Raw genomic sequence first — 26,941 nt, 5'->3', positions numbered from 1 at the left:
CTCACTGACACTCTACTACTTCAGCCATTGCTCCATCATGGCTATTTGCTTGTCATTTGCGTTTCCAATGGAGTGGAATTCTTTCCTGCCTTCTCTGACTTCAAATCTTCTAGATCTCAGTCTCCTTAGGGGCTAACATTCCAAGTGTAAGCCATCAACAGCTTTATAGACAGACAGACAGCACACAGACACATACATACATACATATATACAAAAATTCATACATACATAGATACATACATACATACATAAATACATACATACATACATACAGATAGATAGATAGATAGACAGACAGACAGATAGATTGGCAGACAAATAGTAATAGCCTTGAATAGAGAGCTATTGCCATTGCTCATGCCCTGGGTTCCAGTCCAAGAGCCCACTCATACAAAGAAAGAATTCAATTAATTTAGATCACACTAGTGAACTATAGCAGATCCCAAGAGCACATCAGTTTTTGGTACAACTACATCTGATCAATATTCTTTCTGCTTGTAATACTGTAGGTTTGATGACTATTACAACTTAGGGGTTTCTATAACTAAGCAGTCTATTACACAAAAACGGATATAATTCCTAAATAAAATAAAGTAAGAAATTGGGTCACTGAATATCTTACTGAATGCTCATAATAAATGGGCAAAACCAAGTGAAAGTACAGGAACCATGGAATACAGGAAGAGACTTGTATACAATTTCAATGTAATAATGATCCAACTATGCTAACAAAATCCACAATAAAAAACTTGTAATAGTACCAATTAGTCTGGATAAACAATTAGATATTGATATTCTATTCTTCTTCAACATAAGTCAGATGTGGTATAATCCATCCTAGCTCTGCAAGTCTTAGTTTTCTCATAAATTAAATAGGTTCAAATTTCAACAGATTGTTAATAGTAAATGAAATGATATATTTTAAGATGCTTAGCAGAATATTTTCCAGGAAGTAATATCCAAAACATAGAAGGCTTGTTAGTCATTTTTCTTTACTTTTCTTTTCTTTTCTTTTTTTTTTTTGTCAGTTGGGGGGCTTGAACTCTGGGCCTGAGCGCTGTCCCTCAGCTCAAGGGGAGTGCTGTACCACTTGAGCTATACAGCGCCACTTCTGGTTTTCTGGTAGTTTGTTGGAGATAAGAGTTTCACGGACTGAGTTGCTTGGTTTGATTCTCACTTTTCTCCTCATGGCTTATTCCAAATCCATTATTGAGAAGGAAACCATGTACTTGCTCTTGCAAAATTCAGGCAGCTCACTAATCTTGGAGTGACTCTTCCTTGGATGTCTTCCTGTGTGAAATTCAGCATTGAACTTCAGTGTTTTCAAGTCTTTGATACATTCAATTTTGCTATGAACACTAGGCCTTTTGTGATTTTTTTTTTTGGAGGTCCGGTCATGGGGTCTGAACTCTGGGCCTGGGCACTGTCCCTCAGCTCTTCAGCTCAAGGCTAGTACTCTACCACTTGAGCCACAGTGCCACTTGTGGCTTTTTTCTTTTTGTTTATGTGGTGCTGAGGAGTCGAACCCAGGGCCCCAGGCATGCAAGGCAATCGCAATACCACTGAGCCACCTTCCCAGCCCCCTTTTGTGATTATTTACATACAAATTGGTTTTGAATACAAGGGTTTTGTTGCACTTGCTAGGCATGCACTCTCCCACTTGAGCCCTGCTCCAATACATCCATTTGCTTTAGGTATTTTGAGGGGTAGTATATCAACTTTCTGCCTGGACAAGTTTGATGTCTAATCCTCCAGATCTCCACATGCTGAGACCTGAGAAGAGTATCAAGGCCGCCCTGCTTCGTTGAGGTTTGCCATGCTTGCTTCAAAGATCACTTTCTTTCTTTCACTTTCATAACAATTAAAATTACAAGTTTTGTTTTAGTCCACAAAAAACTATGGATTTTGCTTTCTAAGAAACTGTACAGAGAAATAAACCAATTCTACCACAGTGTCTTTCTTTGTTTTTCTCTATGGAAATTACCTCATAATGAAACAGAATGCAGTGACATGACAGGTGTACAAATTTAAATCATTAAACCACCAACACCTTAAAAGGCACGAAGCTAAAAGTACAAGCTAAAAACCACTGAAGCACTGGATGTTATTTCCTGTTGAAATAGCTCAGTGCCGAGGAGTTATCAGCAGAAAATTCCAAGCAGCAATGGTCTTCAAACAGAAATCAGCAAGTAGTTTATGTGTATGGCTCTCTCTAAGAAAGTTCATTTTTTTTTCCTGAATCCAAAAAGGAACATGTACCCAGAGCTTTTACTATCTGAAAAATGACCTGAAATCATTCTCAGAATTTCTAATTTGGTATACATTATTCATTGTGTATTAACTAAAATAGAGAATAGAAAATAGAAAATAGCTCTATTTTCTTAAATAATGCTATAATTTATGAATTTGTCTATTTCAATTCTTAATAGCTGATTTCAGGTTCTAAGTTATAAAACAATTTTATAGAAAAGATTCTGAAGAAATTATTTATTAAAAACTTTTTCACTGAGCTTGATAAGACTGTAACAAAAAAATTTTAAAGCCTCCTGTAACAAAAAAATTTTAAAGCCTCTATCAGTCATTACATCACAATGCATCATATAAATGTTCAGTGCTGAATTTCCTGATCAGATGACTCATTGGTTGGCCTACCTCAGTGGAGGCCAGCACTATTTGAAGGACCCTAGAACTGTCTACTCTAGACTTTGTCATCGTTAACATGCCTGAAACATGTGATCTTTGTGATCTTTGAGCACATTCTTTTATGTTCCATAGTTTTAAATTATGATGATTTAGATGAGGGTAAATTCATACTGTACAGGAAAAAATATTTCCACCTATTTTTAATTGGTCTGGAGTGATTCTGATATGACACCAAGATGTGAAGATATGGAAAAGGAACTTCAGTAGGGTGATTTGTAGACAGAGGAGAAAGTTCTTTTAATGGGGCCACTCTTCAACTTCACATTTTGTTCTAGCACGTGTGTGTGTGTGTGTGTGTGCAGGTCCCACTCATTGAAATCAGAGATGGGTACTATCCCTCAGCTGTTTTGTTCAATGCTAGTGCCATACCCTTTGAGCCACAGCTCCACTTCTGGTTTTTGTAATGTTTAATTGGAGTTCAAAGTCCCATTGACTCTCTATTTTAATGCCATTTTAGAGAAAAATTAGCCACTTACTTTATAACTGAAAATGATTCTGGATGGTTTTCACTGAATTTCCCATTTTATTCTCAGGGAAGATGTCAAGAGTATGAAGACAAAGTCTTGAAATACCTATGGTTAATTATTACCACGGGGTTGGGAAGCATATGATTATGTAGCTCCTGTAGGTCCTATAGAATCATGAAAACCAAAATGTCCAGCAAGTTTCCCATATTTTGTAGTTTTTTCTCAACTGCACATTCAGGACACTAAAAATAAAAATGTGAAACAAAGTCCCTGTAATGAAAACATTTAAAAATTATTCCATGAAATTTTCAACTCTAAATTTTAGAATCAAGGACACTTAAAAATATCTCTGCATCTATAATCTCCTCAAATATATCTTGTCTGTATAGAAATTATGTTTCCACTCTTATCACAATGATTATCTTTCAGTGAATAGTGACTAAGCTCCCCCCAATAAGAGGAAAGTTGGTCTTTTTTTTGGTCTGGTCATTGGTCCCTCAGCTCTTCAGCTCACGGCTAGCACTCTAACACTTGAGCCACAGCACCACTTCCAGCTTTTTTCTTTTTGCTTATGTGGTGCTGAGGAATTGAACCCAGGGCCTCATGCATGCAAGGCAAGTGCTCTACCACTGACCCACCTTCCCAGCCCTGGAAAGTTGGTCTTTAGATGTATGTGAACACATGTTAAATATTGCAAGTTTTAGAGCCTCCCATAAGTTACCTCTAATCAAATCTCATTCTGTGGAATTTACTTAGGTTTCTTATAAATCCTTGTGCATCCAATAAAAAACCATGTCACAAAGCTCATGGAGGACACAGAAAGTGTGAGTAGGGATCTAGCTATGGGCTCATGGTGCTTTGTTGATGATTCTGGCTCCTGCCACTAAAATCATTTGGGTTTAGTCTACATTTCCCTAGAACTTGCAAACAGTTACATTTTACTCTGTTACTCTACAAAACAATGATTAATGGCACTTTGGTATTGGAAAGTAGGACCAAGATCCTTTGTCATCTCAGCACTTCATGATTTAAAACCGTGGATGGTAATTCCTAAATCCATTTCTCTTCACTTTGATAATGGGCCTCACCAATGAAGCCATTATCTTAACTTTTCCCCAGGTGGTGATCTTAGATCATGGTATGTTTGGAATACTTCATCCATCCCTTTGTATTTGTTTTTCTCCAGAACTGTATAGATGAGCACAACACACTCAGTCCTATTTGGAGGACAGTAGTTCCAAATATTTTTAGACCAGTAATCTGTTTATTGCTCCTATGTATTAATTTTTCTTGTATCATTTTCAGAAATATAATTCATGGTAGCGATGTTAGTATTATTCAGATTAAAAGGTCATCAAACTTTTGAGTTCATCAGATTCTCCTCTTATTTCTGTGTGAAGTCAGTCTTTCCCCAGTGAGTGAGTGGTTTATTGACTAGGTGGAGCCTCAGACAAGATAACATTCACCACCCTTCCAGTGACTGGTCCTTTGAGTTAGTTGGTTGGGTGGAGTCTCCCTTTTCTCCTCATGACTGATCCCAAATCCATGAATGAGAAGAAACTCATGCACCTGCTCTTGCAAAATGAAGCAGTTCTCTAATCTTGGAGTTGTCCTTCCTTGAATGTATTAGAAACAGCCATTTCCCTGCCTTTGTGAAATTCAGCTTGATCATTAGTCTTCTCCAGTCTTTATGGCACTGAATTTTGATATGAACATTTTTCCATTTGTGGTTATTTACTTAAAAATTGGTTTTTGATGGTAGAGTCTTGTTGTCAGGACCTTGCACTTGTTGCCATACCCTCTCTCACTCCAGCTTTATTCCCATAGCTCTTTTTGGTTTAGTTATTTTGGAGGAAGTATTTCAAATTCTGCCTAGACAGTTTTGATGTCTGGCTTTCCAGATTTCCACCTGCTAGGACCTGAGAATTTAGTCAAAGGCTGTCCTGCTTGACTGTACTTCTCCAGTTTGGCTTCAGAAATCATTTACTTTCTTTCACTTTCTTGACAACTGAAATTATAATTTTTGTTTTAGCCCACAAATAGTTATGGATTTTGCTTTCTAAGAAACTGCAAAAGAGAAATAAGTCAGATGCAATGGAAATTTTAACAAAGAACAATGCGAGTCTAGTCTCTATTTTTCTCTATAAAATTGCCTCACCATGAGTCAGAATGCAATGCAATGTCAGATGGACAAATTTAGACCATTTAACCAGCAGCAGCTCAAAAGGCACAACATTAAAATAAAAATAGAAACAGCTGATGTACTCAATCCTATTTCTTGCTGAAATAACTTCTGTGATAGTGAAGTTACTATAAGGAAAATACAAGGATTGCCTTCCTTCAAACAAAAGTCATCAAGTAGGGAAGAAGGCTACTGTATGGCTCTTTCTAAGGAATTTCAGTGTTTCATGTTTCTTGAACCCTAAAAGGAACTTGTACTCAGAGATTTTTATTATATGAAAAAAATCAGAAGTTAAACTCATAGAATATTTTAAAATATGGTGGTATACACTATGCATTGCGAATTTACTAAAAATTTAGAGAACAAAAGCTCTATTTTTAAATAATGATACAATTCATAATGTTATCTATTTGTGTAAGTTCCTGAAATCTGATTTCAGATTCTATGATGTGAAATTTAACTTTTATAGGAAAGATTCTTGAAGATATTATTTTTAAAGACTTTTCTATCAAAGTTGATACTATGTACTGTAACTCAAAATTTTAAAAAAGAAACAGTGATAACATTATAGTACAAATGTATTTCTCATTCTTATAAATGTTCTGTGATGGATTCTCTGATCAGATGACTCAGTTGGTCCACCTCAGTGGAGACCAGCACTGTTCTTTTGGACTTTCCCATATTTGACACATATCCCTAAATAGGTCTGTGGTCTTTGGTCACATTCTTCTATATTCCATTGGTTAAAAAAATATGGTGATTCATATGAAGGTAAATTCACAGATCACACTGTGCAAGAAAAGTAATTTCATCCATTTATACTTGGTCAGAATTATTCTCACCTACTGTCAAGATGTGAAGGTGTGGAGAAGGAATGTAAGTTGGGTGATTTGAGGGCAGAGGAGACAAGTCCTTTAAGCCCACACTTCAGTTTCACATTTTGTTCTAAGGCTGTGTGTGTGTGTGTGTGTGTGTGTGTGTGTGTGTGTGTGTAGGCCCCATTAGTGGAAATCACAGACTGGACATTATCCCTGAATTTTTTGCCCAATGCTAGTGCCCTACACCTTGAGCCACAGCTCCACTTCTGGCTTTTTTAGTGTTCAATTGATGTTCTTGTCCTAATGAAATGTTTAAAGAAAAATTAGCCAATTATTTTACAACACAAAATTTATGTAAATGATTCTGATTGATTCTCACTGAGTTCCACAATGTAATCTTAGGGAAGCTGCCAACAGTGTGAGAAGTCTTGAAGTACGTAAGATCAATTACTACCATGGGAAGGGGAAAGCATACGTTCAGGTAGCCTCCTGTGGGTGCAGCAGGATCATGAAAACCAAAATGTACAGTGAGTCTTCCATCTTTTGAGAATTCTATCTCAACTTCACAGTCTAGACACAAAAACAAAAATATAAAATAAAACACTACAGCCAAATTGTTACTCTGTTATAAAACATTGCATATAATCTTCAAGTATAAAGTTTGGAATCATGGAGTTTTAAATTTTTTCTCCATATCTCTAATCCTCCCAAAGATATCTTGTGTGACTTTGAATCATGTTTCTACTATGATTATAATGATGATTTTTCAGTATATACTAAGCTCCCCCTACAAAGAGAAAAGGTGGTTTTTAGAATACATCCTAAATATTTCAAGTTCTGAGGCCTTCCAAAGCTAACACTAATAAAATCTCATTCTTTTGAGTTCAGTTAATTTTTGTGTACTTTCTTGTGCGTCCAGTGGGAAGCCCTGTTCAAAACTCATGGAAGACAGAGAAAATGCTACAAATCTCCAGCAATGGAGGACTGTGTTTAAAGGTCATTTTCTCCATTGCATCCTTGATCATTGTCCATCTATACAGTGGATCACCAATGTGTATCTCATTCTATTTTTATGATTTGAACTTAAGTACTTCTAGCTTGGCCTGGCCTAGGGGAATGAAACAGAAGTTGATTGTATCTTATTATTTAATTCTAGTAATGTTTTTCAGCACATTCATGATTATATCACATTCTGAATAGGAAAAATATTATTATTATTTTGTTGGTCATGGGGCTTGAACTCTGGGATTATATATTTTATGCATTTATAAATTGAATATACACCCTGATTCATTATAATTAATGGAAGTTCATAATATTACCTTACATACAATAAAGTATAAATAATTTACAAATAATCCACATTTTTAAAAGTACTTTATTGTAAAAGTACTTCTTTGAGAGCATGTTAAGTATCAAAGGATTTTTGTTTGTTGGTCATGGGGGCTGAACTCTGGGCCTGGGCGCTGTCCCTTAGTTCTTCAAGGCTAGTACCCTACTACTTGAGCCACAGCATCACTTATGGCTTTTTACTGCTTATGTGGTACTGAGGAATCAAACCCAGGGCCTCATGCATGCGAGGCAAGCACTCTACCACTGAGCCAACTTCCCATCCCTTCAAAGGATTTTTTTTTGACGGGGAGGAGGGGGGCAGTAGGAGAGGAGGGGAAGGACAGTACTGTGGGTTGAATTCAGGACTTCAATGTGCTTTTTGTTGCTTTACATCTTAGCCATGCCTCCAATATTATCTTGAGATAGAGTCATAATGGCTACCTAAAATGAATGGCTGGTTAGCGATTTGTCAACCTATTTCAGATTTCCTTTTATAGTGGAATACAGGATTGCCACTGTGTCCAGATTCATAGTCTGAGATCGGATGAACTTTTCTCTCCCATCTGGCCTCAAACCATGATCTTCCTAAGGTCATATATAGTCAAGTATGAATGACTGGCACTTAGATAAACTTTAAATTTAACACTCACCTTAAAATATTTTAGAGTCTATCCTAGTATACATTCAATGATAAGGAAATATTTTTCATGCTTTTAAAAGTATTATCCAAAGATATAGAGTATGGTAATGTATTACCCATATAAGTTTTGTTGAATTTTAATCAGGAGTTCTATTAGAAAGAATGTGTGGGGCAGGGAAAGGGAAGCCAACAGAAGAAAGATAATAATTGAGAAATGCCACTCTAAAGTGAAGTATGAAAGCATAAATGAAAACAAAAAGAGAAGTAGAAAGGAGGAAGGCATTCAGAAAATGGAACCTCGAGCATCCCTACTTAAGCCAAGGGAGCACACCAAGGTCTTCACACTCCCCAGAGGCAGAGGCTCCCATCAGCACCTCAGCCAGTCCAGCAGCATCCGCCCATCCACAATGCCCTTGCCCTTGGCCTTCCTGGTGACCCTGGTGGTGCTCAGCTGCAGGGCAACCTGCTCTCTGGGCTGTGAGCTGCCTCCCACCCACAGCCTGGGCAACAGAAGAGCCTTGCTCCTCCTGGGACAGATGAGGAGAGTCTCCCTTTTCTCCTGCCTGAAGGACAGAAAGGACTTTGGCTTCCCCCAGGAGGCATTGGTTGGAGAGCAGGTCCAGAAGGCTCAAGCCATCGCTGTCCTCCATGAGATGACCAGGCAGATCTACAGCCTCTTCAGCACAAAGACCTGGCCTGCCCCTTGGGAGAAGAGCCTTGTGGACAAACTGTGTGCTGGCCTCCATGAGCAGCTGCAGGAGCTGAGAGCCTGTCTGAGCCAGGAGGTGGGAGAGCAGGAGCCTGCCATGGTGCTTGAGGACTCCACACTGGCTGTGAGGAAACACTTCCACAGGATCTCTCTCTACCTGCAGGAGAGGAAGTTCAGCCCTTGTGCCTGGGAGGTTGTCAGGGCAGAAATCATGAGATACTTCTCTTCAGCAGTAGACTTGCAGGAGTATCTGAGAAGCCATTGAAAATATACATTTTCTGTAATTAGGACATAAGTTCAATGTATTTTTTCAGGGTTTTCAGAAGTATTTAGCAACACAAGTATTCAACTCTGTAGGTTATACTAGTTCCTTCTATAGACACATGAACAACTTTTATCTATCAAAGTATTTATTTAACTATTTATATGATTTAAACTATTTTGTGTCAACAGTATCACGTGTTACTTTACATGTCTTTTATATAATAAAACATTTTTATAAGTAATCAATTGGCTTTTATGTGTCCATCAAATTTTTTCAATAGGAACTTTTATGTGTTTTCCATTATTAGTTTTTGTTGATATTGGATGGAATTTGATCTCAAAGGATTGTACTTTCTAGGCAGGCTTTCTAGGTACGTTCTAGGTATACTGTTAAGCCCTGGCTCCAACCTGCTTTTATCTAATTATTTGGGGCTTAGGGTCTCACTTTCTTCGGTTCACTGAGATCCCCTTATTTTTTGTCACCTCTCCCCCTCATTTCTGGACTGGCAGATGCATGTTACTGCTTCCTTATGTGGAGACAGACTCACACAGATTTTCTTTCATGGGTAGGCTAGAACCATGATTCTCCTTTTCTCAGCCCTCCAGATGCCACATTATAATACACCTATAAGCATAAGCCACCAGCACTGGGTTTTTTTTAACCTAATTTTAATTTTGCTTATTTTATTGTTATTATGTTGCTTTGTTTGCACTGGGGTTTAACTCACAGATTCATACTTGCTAGGTAGGTAGTGTTCATACTTCTACCACCGAACCATGCCTGCAACCTGACCTTGACCTCTTAATATTAGGAAAGAGAAAAGGAGACTGCGCTGGCCACAGAGGTGGAGTAGCACAGTGCAGCCGTGAGCCAGAGAGAGGAAATGATCCTGGGAATGTGGTGACGAAGAAAACATGTTTAAAAATGGAAGCCGGGCGCTGGTGGCTCACGCCTGTAATCCTAACTACTCAGGAGGCTGAGATCTGAGGACCAGGGTTCAAAGCCAACCCGGGCAAGGAACGTCCCTGAGACTCTTATCTCCAGTAAACCACTAGAAAACCGGAAGTGGCACTGTGGCTCAAGCGGTAGAGCACTGTCCTTGAGCTGAAGAGTGCAGAAACAGCGCTCAGGCCCAGAGTTCAAGCCCCATGACCGACCCAAAAAAAAAAAATTGAATACCTCATTAGGGCCCAGAAAGACAGAGTTGTTAGGACTTTGCTTTAAATGTTATTTAATAGATAACCTTTTTTGCATGATAATGCATAATATGCCCGAAAGTATCTTTCTTTGTGTGTGGTATATTTTTCATCTGAAATTGATTTTTATTATTTTTTTTCTTAATTTGTAGACAACAATTTTTATGGTGATATATTGATCTTTTTGTTTTTGTTTATTGTTAATTCCTTCGTGTTTATGTTACTTGGGGCTCATTGAGCTCTCTCTTTCCATGGGATTTTGTTTTTGTTTGTCTCAATCTAATTTGGAGTGTTCTCCTCCATTATTTCTCCTATTTTGTGGATTGAGTCCTCTCCCCTCTCTCCGGGCTCTCTGAGTGCCTGAGGCCCTCAGAAAGTCCAGGCTTCCTTTCACACAGATGTTTTTGTTGTGCCTTTGTCTTTACATTTACTCTTAAAGTTTCCATTTTCATTTTGTATACTGAAAGTTCCTCTAATTCAGTAAATCTTTGGGAAGAGAGTCAGGTTAATTTTCCAACAAGAGTTTTTTTGTTTTTTCTCTTTGCTTAATGTCGTCGTAACCCTTAATGGCTTATATCTGTCACTGTAACCCTTAGTGCCTGGTATCTGTAACTGATGCTCTACACATTTTTTAGCTACTTCTCCTTAATAGATACAGTATACCAAAAGCATTCTAATTGAATAATGATACATCCTTTGTTTAAAAACATCTAGTCTTGCTGTGTGCTTGTAGCTCATATCTATAATTCTAGCTACTCAGGAGGCTGAGATCTGAGGAGCACTCTTCAAAGCCAGCCCAGGCAGGAAAGTCTGAGAGACTCTTATCTCCAATTAGCCACCAGAAAACTGGAAGTGGTGCTGTAGCTCAAAGTAGTAGAGTACTAGCCTTGAGCAGAAGAGTTCAGGAACAGTAGCCAGGCCCTGAATATAAGTCCCATGACTAAAAAATACACACACACACACACACACACACACAGTATTATATAAATCTTATAGATGTCATGTATATCAACAGGATTTTATTTTCATCTATCAAATTGTCACCAGTGCTCCATGCACTAGTGTAGGTCTCCATTACCATGTAAGTGGAGAGTTTGTATTGATCTTCATATGGGTTCTTAGTAATTATTTTAAAACCACCATTTTAGCTGGGTGCTGGGTGGTTTATTCCTGTAATACAAGTTACTCAGGAGGCTAAAATCTGAGGATCCTGGTTCAAATCCAGCCAGGCCAGGGAAGCCTGGGAGACTCTTGTCTCCCAATTAATCATCAAAAAGACAAAAGTAGAGCATGGCTTAAGTGGTAGAATGCTAGCCTTGAGCAGGAAAGCTCAGGGACAGTGCTTATGCTCTGAGTTCAAGCCCTAGGACCAGCACAAAACCACACACACACACACACACACACACACACAAGTGCACATACAGACACATCAGTAACTTAACCTCAGTTAGTGGAAGAAAGGAAGAGTCCTTGAAATTTTAATGTATCAGAATTTCAAAACATATTTCAATACATAGATATTCATATAGCCTCTCATTTCAAAATGTAGGAATAGTATAGCGTGTGATGTAAGATTCTATGTGGACTGCAGATTTTGCCAGTACATACATCTGATTCTGGCACCTCATGTAACCTGTCATGGCTTCAACTTACACACATATAATAAGGATGGAAGTATTCTTATAGTTGCCAGTATCTAAAACCTTTGAGAGAACGTCTTCCACTGAGTGAAAGATCAGAACTGGTCACTATTTTATTATTTATTCATAAAGATCTAGGTGAGAATAGTAAACTCTCCATCTCAGTCTAAAAAGTACGAATTTGATTTGTCTTGGAGAAGAAGCATTTGAAATGAAGGTAAGTCATTGAAGTTAATGTTCAATCAGACTTTGCAATACCTGGCACAGGGGAAAATGTCCAAAAATAAAGTTGAAAGTGTATGTCTAGATCTACTTTATATATATGTTACATATAACATACAATATGTACATATAATATCACATATTCATACAATATTTCTTTATATATCATACATATTGTATATAATACAATATATAAATATTGTGTGTATGGTATATTTTATGTAACATATAGCATGGAATACACCCTAGTAAGCAATTTATAGTGCATAATATATACACACATGTGTATATGTGCAGCAACAGACGCACACATCGTATATATCAGTTGCGATTGTGAGACCTGCCACCCTCCCCGCACTTCTGTTTTCCTGGCCCCCGCCTTTTCCACTGCACCATCTCAGCAGTTTCTTCCCCGCCCGCTGCAGAAGTCCCCAGTGCCCTCTTCCTCTTCTAGCCTGCTCATTCACACAGCTGCCCCTCTTCTAGCTCAGTGCACACCAACAACTGAAAGCAAATGAGTGAAAGTCCCAGTTCCAGTTTGTCAAATACGATGAAAAAAAGGTTTTTTTTTTCCTTTCCTGGTAAATATTTTGGAAATGAGGAAATGTCCTCTAGTTATGATGATGTAACGTTTTCCTGTGGTAAAAAGGAAACAGAAAGCAAGATGTTTTTACCCTGGCAACGATTTTAACATTTAGATAAAGAAGCGCGCCATCTACTGGCCTGGGCGGGCAAAGACACAGCCCAAGTGGCAATCAGGCTTCTGAGAATTCAGGCTCTTGATGGATTTTTCTCTAGAGCTAAAACTACTGGTCTCTTTCCTTGAAGGAACTGAGTCCAGTAATGGAAGAGTCTACTTCTTCCACTTTGTGTCTTACAGAGGACAAAGCCTTTCAGCTTGTGGCAGGTCATGTCCTTTTTGGTCCTCTGATTGCTCTGTGGGAAGAAAGAGCCAAACTATGTCCTGTGCCTCCAGTCGTCTATGGAGGGGCGTTCTCTGAAGAAAGCCTGATGTGTGCTGAGAATCGTGCAGACCCATTGCCTGACTAAACTTTGTGATCCGAGTGCAATGGGATGTGGGCGCCAAAATTGTCTAGGCTCTCTTTCCTCCATGTAATAACCTTTTACCAACAAGCTCTGTATCTGACCTAACATCATTGTAACTCTCAGGAGAAGCCTCTGGAGTGTATGTTAAACACAGCAGACCACCAGCTTCCACCAACCCTAAAGCTAAAGACAGTTTCCTGTAGAAAGATTTCTCCATTCTGTTGAACATTGCCCCCTTGATGTCCCATGAATGTATTTGGTAGATGAACTGATTTATGACTTCCCTTTGTTGTGTCACTTACAGTGGAACACATCTTCCAATGGAGCATGTCCTTGGGGTAAGTTGAGTTTGTGTTCTTGGGCCATGCTCACTCATATTTGAGTAGAACAAACTATTTCTTATTCCCTGTGGAGAAAGAGCTGTGTTTAGTCTGTCAGCCCTGCTCCTTAGTTCAGAGTCTCCTGACCCCTGAGTGCCTCTGGCTTTGGCAGAGCATGCAATGGGTACAGGGAGGGAAGCGAGCCATGAGGGAGGGGGACTATAGGGGACATCCGGGAACATCTCCTGTGTGATGCTTCAGTTAACTCTTTCCTAAGATTAAGTTTTGCAAATTTCTTCTATTCCTAACATTACAATAAGTTCTCCCCATCAGTTTGAATAGGGAACTTGCCTATCCCAGTGCCAGAGCAGATGGAAGAAATGGAATTTCAGAGTTTAAGGATTGCCAGATGTTGTCCATAGAACTTGGGAACCTGCACAACACTGTTTCACAGAACCTACACCGTAATTGGATATGTGATTCTGGAGGTGAGTGTGAATTACCTCAGGTAGGGGGAAGAGTCTTTGTTCTGGTGGAAATTCTCCATGTGAAATTAGATATCCAAACTTGAGATGGTTTCTCTCCTGTTGACAGGTGTGAAGGCTATAATTCACATGTGAACTTATTTTTGTTCCTTACTTTTCCTTCCATCTTCACTACTCAGGAGGGAACCAGCTTGAGAGCTTAGATACCTGTACCTTTTCTTTCTATGAATCTACAACTCCCTTCCCCCTGTAAAGCCTGACTTTATTTCACCCACTCTAGTCCATCCAAGCAAATCTACCTAGGAAAGGGCACCAGAGAGCAGGAAGCAAAGTGTCCTGGTCCAGGAGGAGGCAGCTAGGAACTGTGAAATAGAACAAGCCGCAAATATCCAAGTGCTCAAGCTTCAGGCCCAAATGTGTGAACATGAATTCACCTGGACCCTTTCTGTCTGCTGATTCCTCAAGACTCAGCTCTCTTATTGTCTCCATTTCCCCATCTGCTGATTTCATGCCCTTACCTCCTCTTGGCTCAGGCATTTCTGTGCTTTCTTTGCTTCTTTCCAGACAAGACTCAGTCCCAGGTAATATCTCAACTCTGTCTAAGGTAATGACTTCAGATGTTATGCCTTTCCATCGACATTAATATTTACACAAACTCTTCAAATACTTGTGTAAATGAGTGTGTTTCTGTGAGAGTAGTTCATATTGTCAGATGTTTTAACCAGCTGTGAAACAGACTGACACACATTTCTACTACCATGTTTAAAAAATCATTATTAGTTTGCAGAATCGGAATCTCTTAATTACTAGCTTTCATTTCTTGGAAGGCTGTCTCTTCATTGCCAGTTGGTTGTTACAAACTAAGTGAAGTGCTTAAGCACTTCCACTGTCCTTTTTGATGGGTTCTAGTGACCGGGGACTGATTGGTAGGGTTGACTGTTCCTTCTCTCCCTATGGTTTATCACATCCAGATTAAGTGAAAGAGCAGACAGGTGGAAAGTCTTGAAAAGCTGAGGGCTGATCACTGCCCCAGAGTTGCTCTTATTCGAGCCTCTCACTGAAGCATCTTTAGGGTAGGTTGGAGGAATGAAGGAAGCTGACACGTGGAAGTGGATGGAATCAACACCTGCATTTTTTTTTCAAGCTTTACCATGTCTCCTAAGAACTTCCTGCCCATTCTCCTGGGTGTTTCTGTTTCCCTTGTGGTTTTCTGGCTTTCAGCTTTCTATGCAGAGTGAAAAGCCACAGGAAGAAACGAGTTAAAAGGAAGCTCCAGGGTTTTTGCAAAACTGCTGTAAATGGGTTTCTGTCTCTGTGTGTCCTGGGGAACACTGTTGGGGTCCCAAGGAATCTCCCGGTCCCCGTGACGTCATGGAGGCTGAAAGTGAAAGGAAGCCTGCCCGTCCAGTGTGCCCTGCGTTTTAGGAAGCGCCTTGGGGGCACCCCCTGCTGGCCATGGGGTGCAGGGGCGAGGCCACATCTGCGGAGGGCATAAATCTTGGTCCTTGGACTGAGGAGAATTGACCCAATACTGTAATGTGACCGTCCTTCCAGCTTATATGGCCCTCCAAAAAAACAGGCAGGTCTTCAGCTTCATCCAGGACACTGTCTTTGGAGAGCAAATGGGCAGCTAAAAGGACAAAGAAGTAAAACTAGGGTTCCTGCCTTCTACCTGCTGTAAAGGTCATAACCTCCTGATCTGCACTTTATCCACGCTGTAAGCTAGAAAAATATGAAACTATTAGTGGTAAATAGAGGGAAACCCATTTGATGGGATACTGAATACCTTTGGGGAGTGTAAATTTGCTTCACAAACTTCTCACTGCAGTAAGAATTCAATACACAGTAGTACAGTCAGACAAGATACTTGTTCCCTGTACAAAGGGACCAAGGCAGTTTAGGACAATTCTTCCTCAAGGAATCCTTCACTGAATATCAGTAGTAGCTAAGACATTTGGGATGTATTTGGGAAAGATTTGGAAGAGAATTGAAAACTGGCTGTGAAGGATTAATTTCAAGGAGGGAGAACTGTAATCTAGTTGTTTTGGTGGCACAGATTGGGGGATTTGGATTTGAGGCCAAAGAAAAAAAGAATTTAGCCATCTCAATCGATGGCTGGAGAATGGAGAGCAGTGTCAACACCACTTAACTGTCCCTTGGTCCATAAAGAATCCTTTTAAAACAGGTGTGAGTACTGGGAAAATGAGAGTTAGCTGGTCTAGAAGCCATTTTGTAGCACACAGATGTTGTACTTGCATGTATGTGTGTGAAGGGGACACTGAACAAGGTAGAAGCTATTTCTTACAACAGCAAAATTCTTAGCATTGACATAAGAATATGAAATAAACAGCACTATTAATTCTAAGCTATTTAAGAATATGACATAGCAGCACTATGAGTTCTAAGTTATTTGTCACCTTTATATATATCTCTGTTCAAAAAATGGAATGGGGAAGCCTTTATTCATCTCAACCACTGGTCAAGAATGCCTAATTGAGTTGAAATGGCACACAGTTTGAAAGCTTTTGGATGACATGAAGGGCTGATCAAGGACAATCTGAAATCCCATGTGGCACCAAAAGTCCTTTTCTGCTCTGATTATTTTCTGCTCTTATTATTTTCTGCTCTGAGAGTGCTAATTTAGCTTGTTTTGTTTTCAGAGGTAAACTCTGAAGATTATACTTTGAATTACGTTTCTGGCCTGGAATGTGTCTAAATGGGGATATCAATTTGCACCAGTAGAGGGAGAAACAATGCTAGTCACTAAAATGTGTTTGTGCAGCATACCAACAGTAAGGAGATAAAATTCAAGGCACATAACTACCTTGTTATTTTAGTAATTTAAATATTTAATCATTGTGATCTATTAACATTAGCCAAAAATTGCATCTATCTTTAATAAGTAATATTACAATGTTCTGATATGTAAATATGATTCTAATAAAGACAAACCAGAGGCAAAACTAAGTTATTAAAACCCAGATAGAAAATTTTCACTGAAAGTTTTCTTAAGGACAGGGTGATAACATATACCTGTAATCCCAGCTACATGGTCTGTGGCTCAAAAGCAGAGCACTTTGCCTAGCAGGTATGAAGTTCTAAGTTCAACAGTATTGTCCCCCCAAAATCATTCTTAAACAGTATAGCACTATATTGTATATGTGTATATAAACATACATTATTATCTCATTGTATAGCCTAATGAGGCCAGATTAAAATGACAATTTTAGAATTGGCATTAGAAAATGACAATTTAGAATTGGCATTAAATTTATGTCATTGTTTTAAGCTTACCTTCCAAACTTTGTATGCAGTATTCACTTATTTTAATTTAAATCAAAATATACTATTGGTTTTTTTTGAGACAGAAATAAAATACTCAACCCACAGTATCTATGAAACCACCCCTGTTCACTGAATTGTGACACACCAGTCACATATCAGGTGTCAGTATATACAGGCTGCTCTCTTGGCTTTATTCCTTTCCATTGTTCTACCTATTTTTCATTTGTTCCAATAACAAACTGTTACTGTATGATATATATTCCAGGATTACTCTTCCAGCTTTGTTCACTTCCTTAAAATTGATTTGGCTATTGTAGGACTTTTGTGTACCTATGTAAATTCCAGACTTATCCATTTTTTAAAGGAAAAATATCTATCCTAATTTTGTTAAGATTCTCAGAAAAATAAACTTCTTAACAAACTGAACTTTCCAATTTATTAGCACTCCATACCTTTGCTATGATTCTGTGAGAAACTTACTCTATGTCCCGGAAATTCTGGTGGTAAAGCTTGATTGGTCCAGACATAAAGTTGGCTGGGGTCTATCCTTGTTTTTCTGTGGTCTTACCTCTGTAGACAGTATTCTATCCGGAGATGAGAAACAAACCCAGAAGCAAATAATGAACTTCTCAGGAAAGTCTGTTTTTCAAAATAGGAAGGAAGATTCATATTCAGTGTTTGATCCCTGACAGGCTCTTCGACCCCATTTCTCCCATTCCTCTACTCAACAAGGAAACTGAATTAGCATTCAATTTCTGTTCCTTCACACTGGTTAGAATTCCAATCCCCACAGATAGTGACCTCTTTGGGGGTATATCTCTACAGCCTACTTTCCTAGCAGCAGGAAAAATTCAGCCTATGCCTACTGTTTGACTCTTTCCCTTCTACTTTTCCATGTAGCCTGTCCATTTGATTCCCTTCTTTGGTAGTCCCTGTATGAGTAATAGATTTTCTTCAAGTCTCATAGGGGATATTTGGAATCACTGGTTTAGATGGCCAAAGTTGAGCTAGAATCTCGGGTCATATCCTGCATATCCAGGAGCAAGAGGCCACTCTGGATCCATTGAAGATTTCCATTGCTCTCCTCCTAATCTTGCTAAGGGACAGAAGGGGGAGGGCTTTGCTATTCAGTGTCTTTCCTCCTTCTTTCTTCCACTTTGCTACTGACTGTTACCTAGAAACAACTAGGCTTTGCATTCTACATTCCTCAGTGATAGTAACTATGACCATTCCTTCTAGTGGCCTTGCCTATGTGTATTCAATGTCTCCTCAGTTCTTAGTAAAAGAATATCTACAGGAAGAAAAAGTCCTTGTTTAGGTTTGTGGTTTTGAGAACACAGTGTAGCCTTTTGCATTAGGGCAACTTGGGATAGAAGCATTTTGCTCTTGTTTTTGCTATCTCCATGGCTTGCTGTGTTACACTAAACATGTTACTTTATCTCTAAAGACTTGTTTTTACCTGAGAAAAGGGAATGAAAACAGAAAGTGCCTAAAGGAAGTATCTAGAGGAAGAAAAAGTCCTTTCTTTAATGCAAGAATGCAAAGAATATTATGAAACAAAAGCCAGGGGAAATTATTATCATTAATGATATAATTATTTTCCAGTAACATTACACAATGTTTTTCAGGTTTGTGGTTTTGAGAACACAGTGTAGCCTTTTGCATCAGGGTAACTTGAGATAGAATCATTTTGCTCTTGCATTTGCTAGCTCCGTGGCTTGCTGTGTTCTGCTAAGCATGTTAATTTATATCTAAAGACTTGTTTTTACCTAAGAAAAAGGGATAAAATTAATTTGGGAATTGAATCACGTGTTAGATGACAGATTTGGTCCTAAAAGCTTCCTGGTTTGGAGAAGAAAAACAACAAAAATATTCTCCAGCCCAGGAGAAACAAAGTGACCCGTGCTTTCCGTCAGGTGTGGTATGTCTGCTCTCTCCATGTTGCTACCTCTTTGTGAACTTGAAGGTAAACAAGTCAAGTCCTGGGCCTCACTGTAAAGTCAGCAAGGATCGGCTCCTGGCACCCATTTCTTCTTCTTTGTCTCCTTTAACTCTTCCAGGTAACTGCTCCATTTTGAGAAGCCCAATCATTTCCTACCCCATCCTTTCATACCAAATCTAGATTTATCAGCTAATAGTTAACGTACTTACTTTTACTAAGTACATGAACTAGAAGATTTTTTTGTTGTTGTTCTTCAGAATGTTAACTTCAGCTATGCAATCAATCAGGTGCAGAACATGGCATAAAGTAGTAGAACTAGTTCTGGAGTTAGGGCTGGGGCTCTGCAGATGACCAATGTGTCAAAGTCATCACATTTCAATGAACGTAACACGTTCTGGTCCCACAATTGTTCCATAATGATTTCTGGGAGCTCTTGGCTACAAGCACTGTAATCCATTCATTCATCAATAGCATCTCCTGTAACCTTGTCCTTAGCACCAGTGCCTCCTCTCCAACCTCCATCACCCAGCCATTTCTTATCTCCTTTGTTTTTCACCTGCACTCCTTTCTACCAGCCAGACTTCCTCAGTATAGTTCTGATAACGGGCTTTCTACATACATTTGAACTCATTATTTTCGTTTGTAATATTCACATGAGTCAAAATTAAAATTTGAAAATGAGCTGCAAAAAGTGCTCAACATATTTTTCCCCCATCTCAGGCTCCATTAACCCAAGTACAGGAAATTTATTATTGCTATTTATTTCTCACATATTCTTTATTTCTTCATAGACAGTAGGTACCAATATGAACTTTCTTTTTACCTTTTTACCAAAATAGAGCATTTATGTCTACTGACCTGTATCTTACTTATTTTTCTTTTTTCCCCATTTCTTTTAGTATCTAACTCTTTCTTTTTAGTGTAGGATAATCTCTTCTCTTCCTGGTAGGCATTTTTGTTTACTCCAGCTGAAAAGAGTTTCTTAAATGAATATAGTTTAGCTACCTCTAATTAGGAATGCTCAAATGGCTTCCGACCTTTAAATATTGTAAATGATGATATTATAATGTAGTATATAATGATATATAAATAATACAATAAAGAATATTATAAATAATGCTGTAGTAATGATATAAAAGCAAATTTTTATAAGATACATTTCTATGTCTAAAATACATGGGCCAATGGTGATATGATCTGTAATTTTAGTAGTTGTTAACAAATTGCTCTTGTAGTGATTGTAACAACTTCTGGTACTCTGACAATTTGTAACAGTATCTCACCAATATGTTACAGCAGTCGTTTTTGTTATTAATTAAATATTGGCTTTTCCTGAACTTAATAGGTTGAAACAGCATGATACCTCATTTAAATTTGTATTTTTGTTGCAATGAGTGAGACTGAATTTGTGTATGTGAATGTGTATGTATGTGCATGTGTATGAGTGTGTGTTTTCTCTGACTCCTTGCTAATATTTCTATTGTGTCTCCTGTAATTTAATTATTCAGTATATGGTATCATTTTAAATCTTATGAAGCAAACTGTTCCTAGTATTTCTCATTTCCTCTACCAATTTCATTGGAATGAATATTCTATATTAACTAAAATACTACATTGGGAACATATTTTTTATCATACCACCTGCTAACTTCAATAAAAATTTACCCATTTGAAGAATCAACTATGAAACAACGATGAATAAATTTTTATTCACAAAGAATGTAAAAGAGTAAAAAAGAAAAGGTGACATGGCCAAATTAAAACAATTGCAATCAACATAATCTTAAAATGCAGTTAAATACATACACACAAAACTGAAACAATGCTATCATTGTCTGATTTAAAATATATGATTTAAAATATATAAAAATGTTCTTATAAATTCTCTCACTCCTTACCAGTCCTATGCTTTTAAAACCTATAGTTGGAGATTAGGGATGAAACTCCATAGTAAAGCACTTGCCTAGCATTTATAAGGTCCAGAGTTGAATCTTCAGTATCATAAAACAAAAGAAAATAAACAACAACAAGAGCAACAACAAAACCCCACAGCGCACTCCTCCGCAGTGTTCAAGGGTGTAGTTCTCATTTCCTCAGACTTCTTGTAAGTGTGAGTACAAAAAGCAGACAGCGGTTGACTTCCACCTGGACAACGATCCTGGCACAGCTGCTGTAGGCTTGGTTTTCCAAGTAAGCATGGATTCTTCGGAAGTATGCTTTAACCTGTAATCTAAGGTTATCACCACCCCAGGCACCATTTTGCTGCTCTGCTTCCAGTCTCATGAGTACTTGCAGGTATTCCAGCTGCTGGTGAAGTTCAGTGAGGAACTTTGTATGGTTTTCCTTCTGAAGACCCAGAAAAGTCTTTGCCTGGAAGAGGCTGAAGATCTGTTGTAGCACCTCATAAATAAAAGCTAGTATATGTCCTTTCTGGTACTGGTGAGGACTCATGGATTTCCAAGGAAACAAAAAATTCTTCCTGTGTGGTAGACACTGCTGGATGGATGAGGTTTGCAAATTATTCAGTAGCTGTAAACTCTTTCTGGTCATTCTTGGTTGGAAAAGAACCAGATTCTCTTCTAGGGAAAAGATAGAAGAAGAGGCCAGAAGCACCAACCCAATCTCAAGGAACTGCTTGTGAAACATGATGAAGGTCAAAAACTCAAATCTGAGACTTATCTCCTTGCAGCCCAAGGAAAACTCCAATGCCAGTGAATGCTTGTCTTCCGTGTATCTCAGATTATATTTGGAGGTGTTTTCTTCTGTTGGCTTTTTTTTTTTAACGTTGTCATTTCTCCAAGATTGCATGTTAAGTTTTCTGGTTCCCTTTTCAGGGTGTTCATGGAACATTTCCTTCACTTTCCCCATTGTGTTGGCTGTTAGAGGAAGTAACCAAAACAACTTGTCTCACCTATTGCTTTGCTTAAGATAATCACAGATAGTTATCCAATCCAATCTTTTAATGTTCTCCTATTTACTGCATGCAAAGTTTCACTTACTGCAATGTGCTTTCTATTCAGGCTTATTATTGAGAGTAAGTTTCTTTTTCTTAAAGCAGTAATCTTTCCTAGAGTAATATTTATCAGAGGCTTAGCAGCACCTACAACACACTCAGAGGCAAAACTTAAGATCTGTACAGACTACTACATTTAAAACCTCAACTGGTACTGTAAATTTTTACAAATAATTGAGCAAGTTATATTAAAATATACATCAGCACTCAAATTATTGTATATGCACTCAATTAGTTTAATTATGTAAAATTTTAACCTACAGAATAAATTGGAAAGAGAAAAAATAGTAAAAAGAAGGTTGTTAATAGAATGATAGAAACAATTAGTAGGTACAGTAATGGGAGAATGGGTACATATATGTTGGCTACCTGAGCAAATGAGATGTTATGGAAACATTGTAAATAAAATAATAATATATGAGGAGAGAGTAGAGGCAGTAGAATAGTATTAAATTTTCTAGGGTAGAAATAACTAATGTAAATAATCAAACTAATATAAATATCTCCTGAATTACCAATACTTGCTTTCACCTTCAAAGAACCTCTGGGATAACCCCAATCTTACTTCCTACTCTTTTTCTGAATGTAGTTCAAGAATTACAGATGAAGTGAAAGACTCAGCAATTCTGTAATGTGGCTAGTGTTCATGTGAGTTTACTCACAATGCTTTCTCTCTCTCTCTCTCTCTCTCTCTCTCTCTCTCTCAAGCACTGCCTGTTGCCTCCATCACTGATGGCCAGGCTATTCAAGGACTAAGAATTGCCTCTTTGCCTTTTAAGGCCCAGATCTTCCCAGGAGCTATAATCTCATCCCAGAATATTGTGGATAATACTCCACAGCACTATTGTCTCCCTTAATGAGACCCTTCTTGTACTGACTTGTGTATGGCACTTCATTTATCAGTGTACAGCATCCCAAGATGAAAAGCTCCTTATAATGTAATAAATACTCAGCTTTTATTGTGCATATAACTATGATAAGTGCTTAAGAAATACATGTTGACTTGAGTAATTTAACTTGGTCAAATGAATACAAAATACTGGATGTTTAATTCTTTCTCTATAGGCAGTTTTTGGGTGAAACCTTACGTGTAGAAAGCAGTTTATACGTAAATGGCCTCACAGTATCGAAATCCAGCTTCATGCTGATGTCACTGTTTGGTATCATAAAATTGAATAAAATGAGTTAGCATGGGATAGAGAGAGGGAGAAAGGGAGGGAGAGAGAGAGAGGAGACTTGTAATCATTTATAATATAGGAAAAGTCTGCTTCATCTGGACAATAGAATTTGATTTGACTGGTCTTGATGTAAATCTTTAAATCTTTAGCACAGACTTTTAGGGAAACACTATAAACATACATTGAGACAAAAGACTCTTTCTGTTTTCTCTCATATGGGGAAACTAGATCTAATATATAAATATATAGGTAAACACATGCATGGTTATATGCAAGTGTACACAAATGCATTAACCAAAGTATGTATTTGCAAATGAGAATTCAAGTGGTATAATCCCATGAAAAAGTAACTCACAGTCCAACATTATGAATACCAGGAAATTAGGTTAAGGGGAGGAGGCGGTAGATGAATCAAGAGAGGAAGGGGACTGGGGGAGTATGTAGTTTGATATTCAATGGATGTCCTAAAGAATTACAAAAATTGAGGGAGAGCTAGGTTGAGAGGGACAGGAGACAATGAAAAGGTGACATCAATCAAGATATATCATACCTTTTAAGTTGATTTGTTGATGGTAACTCCCTTGTATGACCACTTAAAGATAATAAAAATATAACTAAAACAAACATACATTAAAAGGAGTATCAGAAGTGACTCTACATAATGGAAATGAGCTTTGATTTATAATCAATATTTTACAATAATAAAATTGAAGCTGAATGGGTTTCATTGTTGACTATTCTACTTGATCTCCATTATTGGATTTTTTTGCTATGTCACTTTGCCTTTGATGATAGTTTCTCTGTGCTTGAAAATAAATATCTTCATGCAACATATCATAGGTTACCTACAAAATATTATATGCCATTTAAAATATAGGGCAAGCTTATTATAGTTCTATTCCATTTCTCTCCTCTTTTGCACTGTTATTTTTATAATTTTTTTTGTTTTTAGACCCCTGTCCCTTCTTATGTTTTTTTAAATCAATTATATGCTGTAAGATATTTTTATGAAGAAATCTTTTCTATGTATTTACTCACATTTGTCATTTTACTATATTTCCATTATTACATATAGTTACCATTTCTAGTACTCTTCCTTTACTTTTTGTCAGTTTATATAGAAATGTTTACCTGATATCATTTTCTTATCTAAAACATTTTCTTTAACATTTATTGTATCACAGGTCTTCTGTAGAACTGAAAAGAATTTTGCCTTCATTTTTTAAATGTAATCTGAGCATAGATTCCTAATTTGATGTTTTTAGCACTGTGAAGATGTTGGGTCTGTGCCTAGCATCATTCCTACAGAGAAGATCAGAGCAGTTCCTCATCTTCTTTTTCTGTATGCATATGTCTTCTTTTTCGCTGCTTCTAAGGTATTTTTCAACAATTTTATTACTGTATTAGTTTACTTCCCATTAGTATAGCAAAATATCTGAGGTTGGCTGCATTATAAAGAAGAGAGACTTGTTTAGCTCACAGGTCTGTCTGTGTATTCAAAGGCATGTCATAGGCACAAACTCTCATGAGGACTAATGCTGGAAAACAGAGGGAGAGATCACATGGGAAGAATGAGAGCCGAGAGCTCAGGTTTGCTCTTCGGGAAGGACTTATTTTCATGGAACTACCTTCCATCAGAATAACTTAGAGAAGTACTTAATCTCTTCCAAAAGCAATGACTCAATCCCTTTGTTCTAGGCCTCACAACATTTTAATTCTGTCACACTGAGGCAAATTTTCCAACCTATGAACACTTGGGGGCGATAAACCACAGTAATTGTGGTTTCCTTTTTTTGTCTCTCACTAGATGTTATTTCATCATCTTCATTAAATTTGAAAAAGTTTCAGATGTCAGTTCATTGAGTATATTAATTGTACAAAATTGATTTTTTTAGATTGTGTTTAGTGTTATGCCCATTTTCATTTTGCCTATCTATGAATATGGGATTTTTTTTCTACCTTATAGTGTTTTCTTCGACTTTGTTCCTTAGTGCTTTATGTTTTTCATTTGGAGGGCTTTTATGTATTTGGATTTTTCTTAGGTATTTTTTGAAGTTATTGGGAATTGGTTATTGGTGTATGGAAAGGCAACTGCTTTTTAAGAATTGTTATTGTAAAGGTGATAAAGAGGGGTAACAGTTAGATCAGTCAGATAAGGAGTACATCACTTTTGTTTTTCTGTTCCAATTGTGGTTTTAATTTGCATATTCCTGATTACTAATGAGACAAGGCAATTTTTACATATTTATTGTTACTTGTGGAGAGCTATCTTAGCAATACAATGACCTCAGTTCAGCTCCCCACCCCCCACCCCCAGATATCTTCAACAAAGTATTACAAGGTAGAATTCAGTGAGCAGTACAGACAGGTAGGATTTTTCTGTCTGCACTAGTTAAGTCCCTATAAAATACCACATTGCCTAAAATTTGCATTTAAAAGTGATAGTCTGTTTAGGAATAGAAAAATAAAATAGAAGCTTAACAGAAAAAAATGGTATTTTTCTTCAGTAATTTCAGAAATAATTTTTTTTATTATTGTAGCCTAAATGAAGCAGATTTGATCTCTTTTTGAACAATGTCACTTCTTCCCTTGTTTTCTCCCACTTTTTTCCCACCCCAAGTTGTACAGATAAACTTACATATAAAACAAAAGATAAAGAAAACAAAAACAGCAACAAAGCAGAAAAAGAAAAGCAGAATAACAAAATATCTCTTGTTTCCATTGCTTGGATTTCACTTCAATAAACATCTTTTTAAATTAATTTACTTTATTGTTATTACAGAGGATGTACAGAGGAATTACAATTATGTGCAGGTAATGAGTACATTTCCTATCATACAGTGTCTTCTTCTGTTCCCTTACTCTTTCCCATTCCCTCTCTCCAATCTCCACCCAGGACTCGTATAGTTCACTTTCATCAGTGTCTTCACCACTGCACTCACGCTTTCCCGCAATTTTCTGTGCCCTCCCCTCCTCATCCTCTAGAAGATGTACACATGAACACAGCATACGTAAGGTAGAGACTCATCAAAAACTAAAAGATAGTGACTCACGTCTGTAATTCTAGCTATTCAGGAGGCCAAGATTTAGGATCATGGTTCGAAGCCAGCCTGGGCAGAAGAGTCGCTGTGAGACTCTTCTCTCCCATTAACTTCTCAAAAAATAAATTAAAAAAAAACTGGGGCTGGGAAAGTGGCTCAGTGGTAGAGCGCTTGCCTCAAATGCATGAGGCTCTGGGTTCGATTCCTCAGTACCACATAAGCAGAAAAAACTGGAAGTGGTGCTGTGGCTCAAGTAGTAGAGCACTAGCCTTGAGCTGAAGAGCTGAGGGACAGCGCCCACGTCCAGAGTTCAGGCTTTTGTTTCCATATCTTAGAATTCATTTATATTTAATATAAATATGAAGAGGCACTTAAGCATTGTGTCTTTTTGTGTATATCTAGAATTCTGTATAATTTGTCATATCCCAGTGCATTTTAGAGCTAACCTGCATATCA

General features: G+C 37.7%; 2 protein-coding genes across 2 annotated transcripts; one reads left to right on the top strand and one right to left on the bottom strand.

Moving 5' to 3' along the window:
• The first annotated feature begins 8,385 nt into the window (after window positions 1-8,385).
• On the top strand, window positions 8,386-9,116 carry LOC122118956 (interferon alpha-2-like). Its single transcript, XM_042692929.1, has one exon. It carries the CDS (start codon window positions 8,433-8,435, stop codon window positions 9,114-9,116), a length of 684 nt encoding a protein of 227 aa, XP_042548863.1. The 5' UTR covers window positions 8,386-8,432.
• A 12,222-nt stretch (window positions 9,117-21,338) lies between these two features.
• On the bottom strand, window positions 21,339-21,899 carry Ifne (interferon epsilon). Its single transcript, XM_042692928.1, has one exon. It carries the CDS (start codon window positions 21,897-21,899, stop codon window positions 21,339-21,341), a length of 561 nt encoding a protein of 186 aa, XP_042548862.1.
• Between the last annotated feature and the right edge of the window lie 5,042 nt (window positions 21,900-26,941).

Source organism: Dipodomys spectabilis, unplaced genomic scaffold, assembly GCF_019054845.1.
Source record: "Dipodomys spectabilis isolate Male_0828 unplaced genomic scaffold, ASM1905484v1 ptg000158l, whole genome shotgun sequence".
Classification (NCBI taxonomy): domain Eukaryota; kingdom Metazoa; phylum Chordata; class Mammalia; order Rodentia; family Heteromyidae; genus Dipodomys; species Dipodomys spectabilis.
Note: the sequence above shows the minus strand (reverse complement) of the source record. Positions and strands in the feature narration are given on the sequence as shown.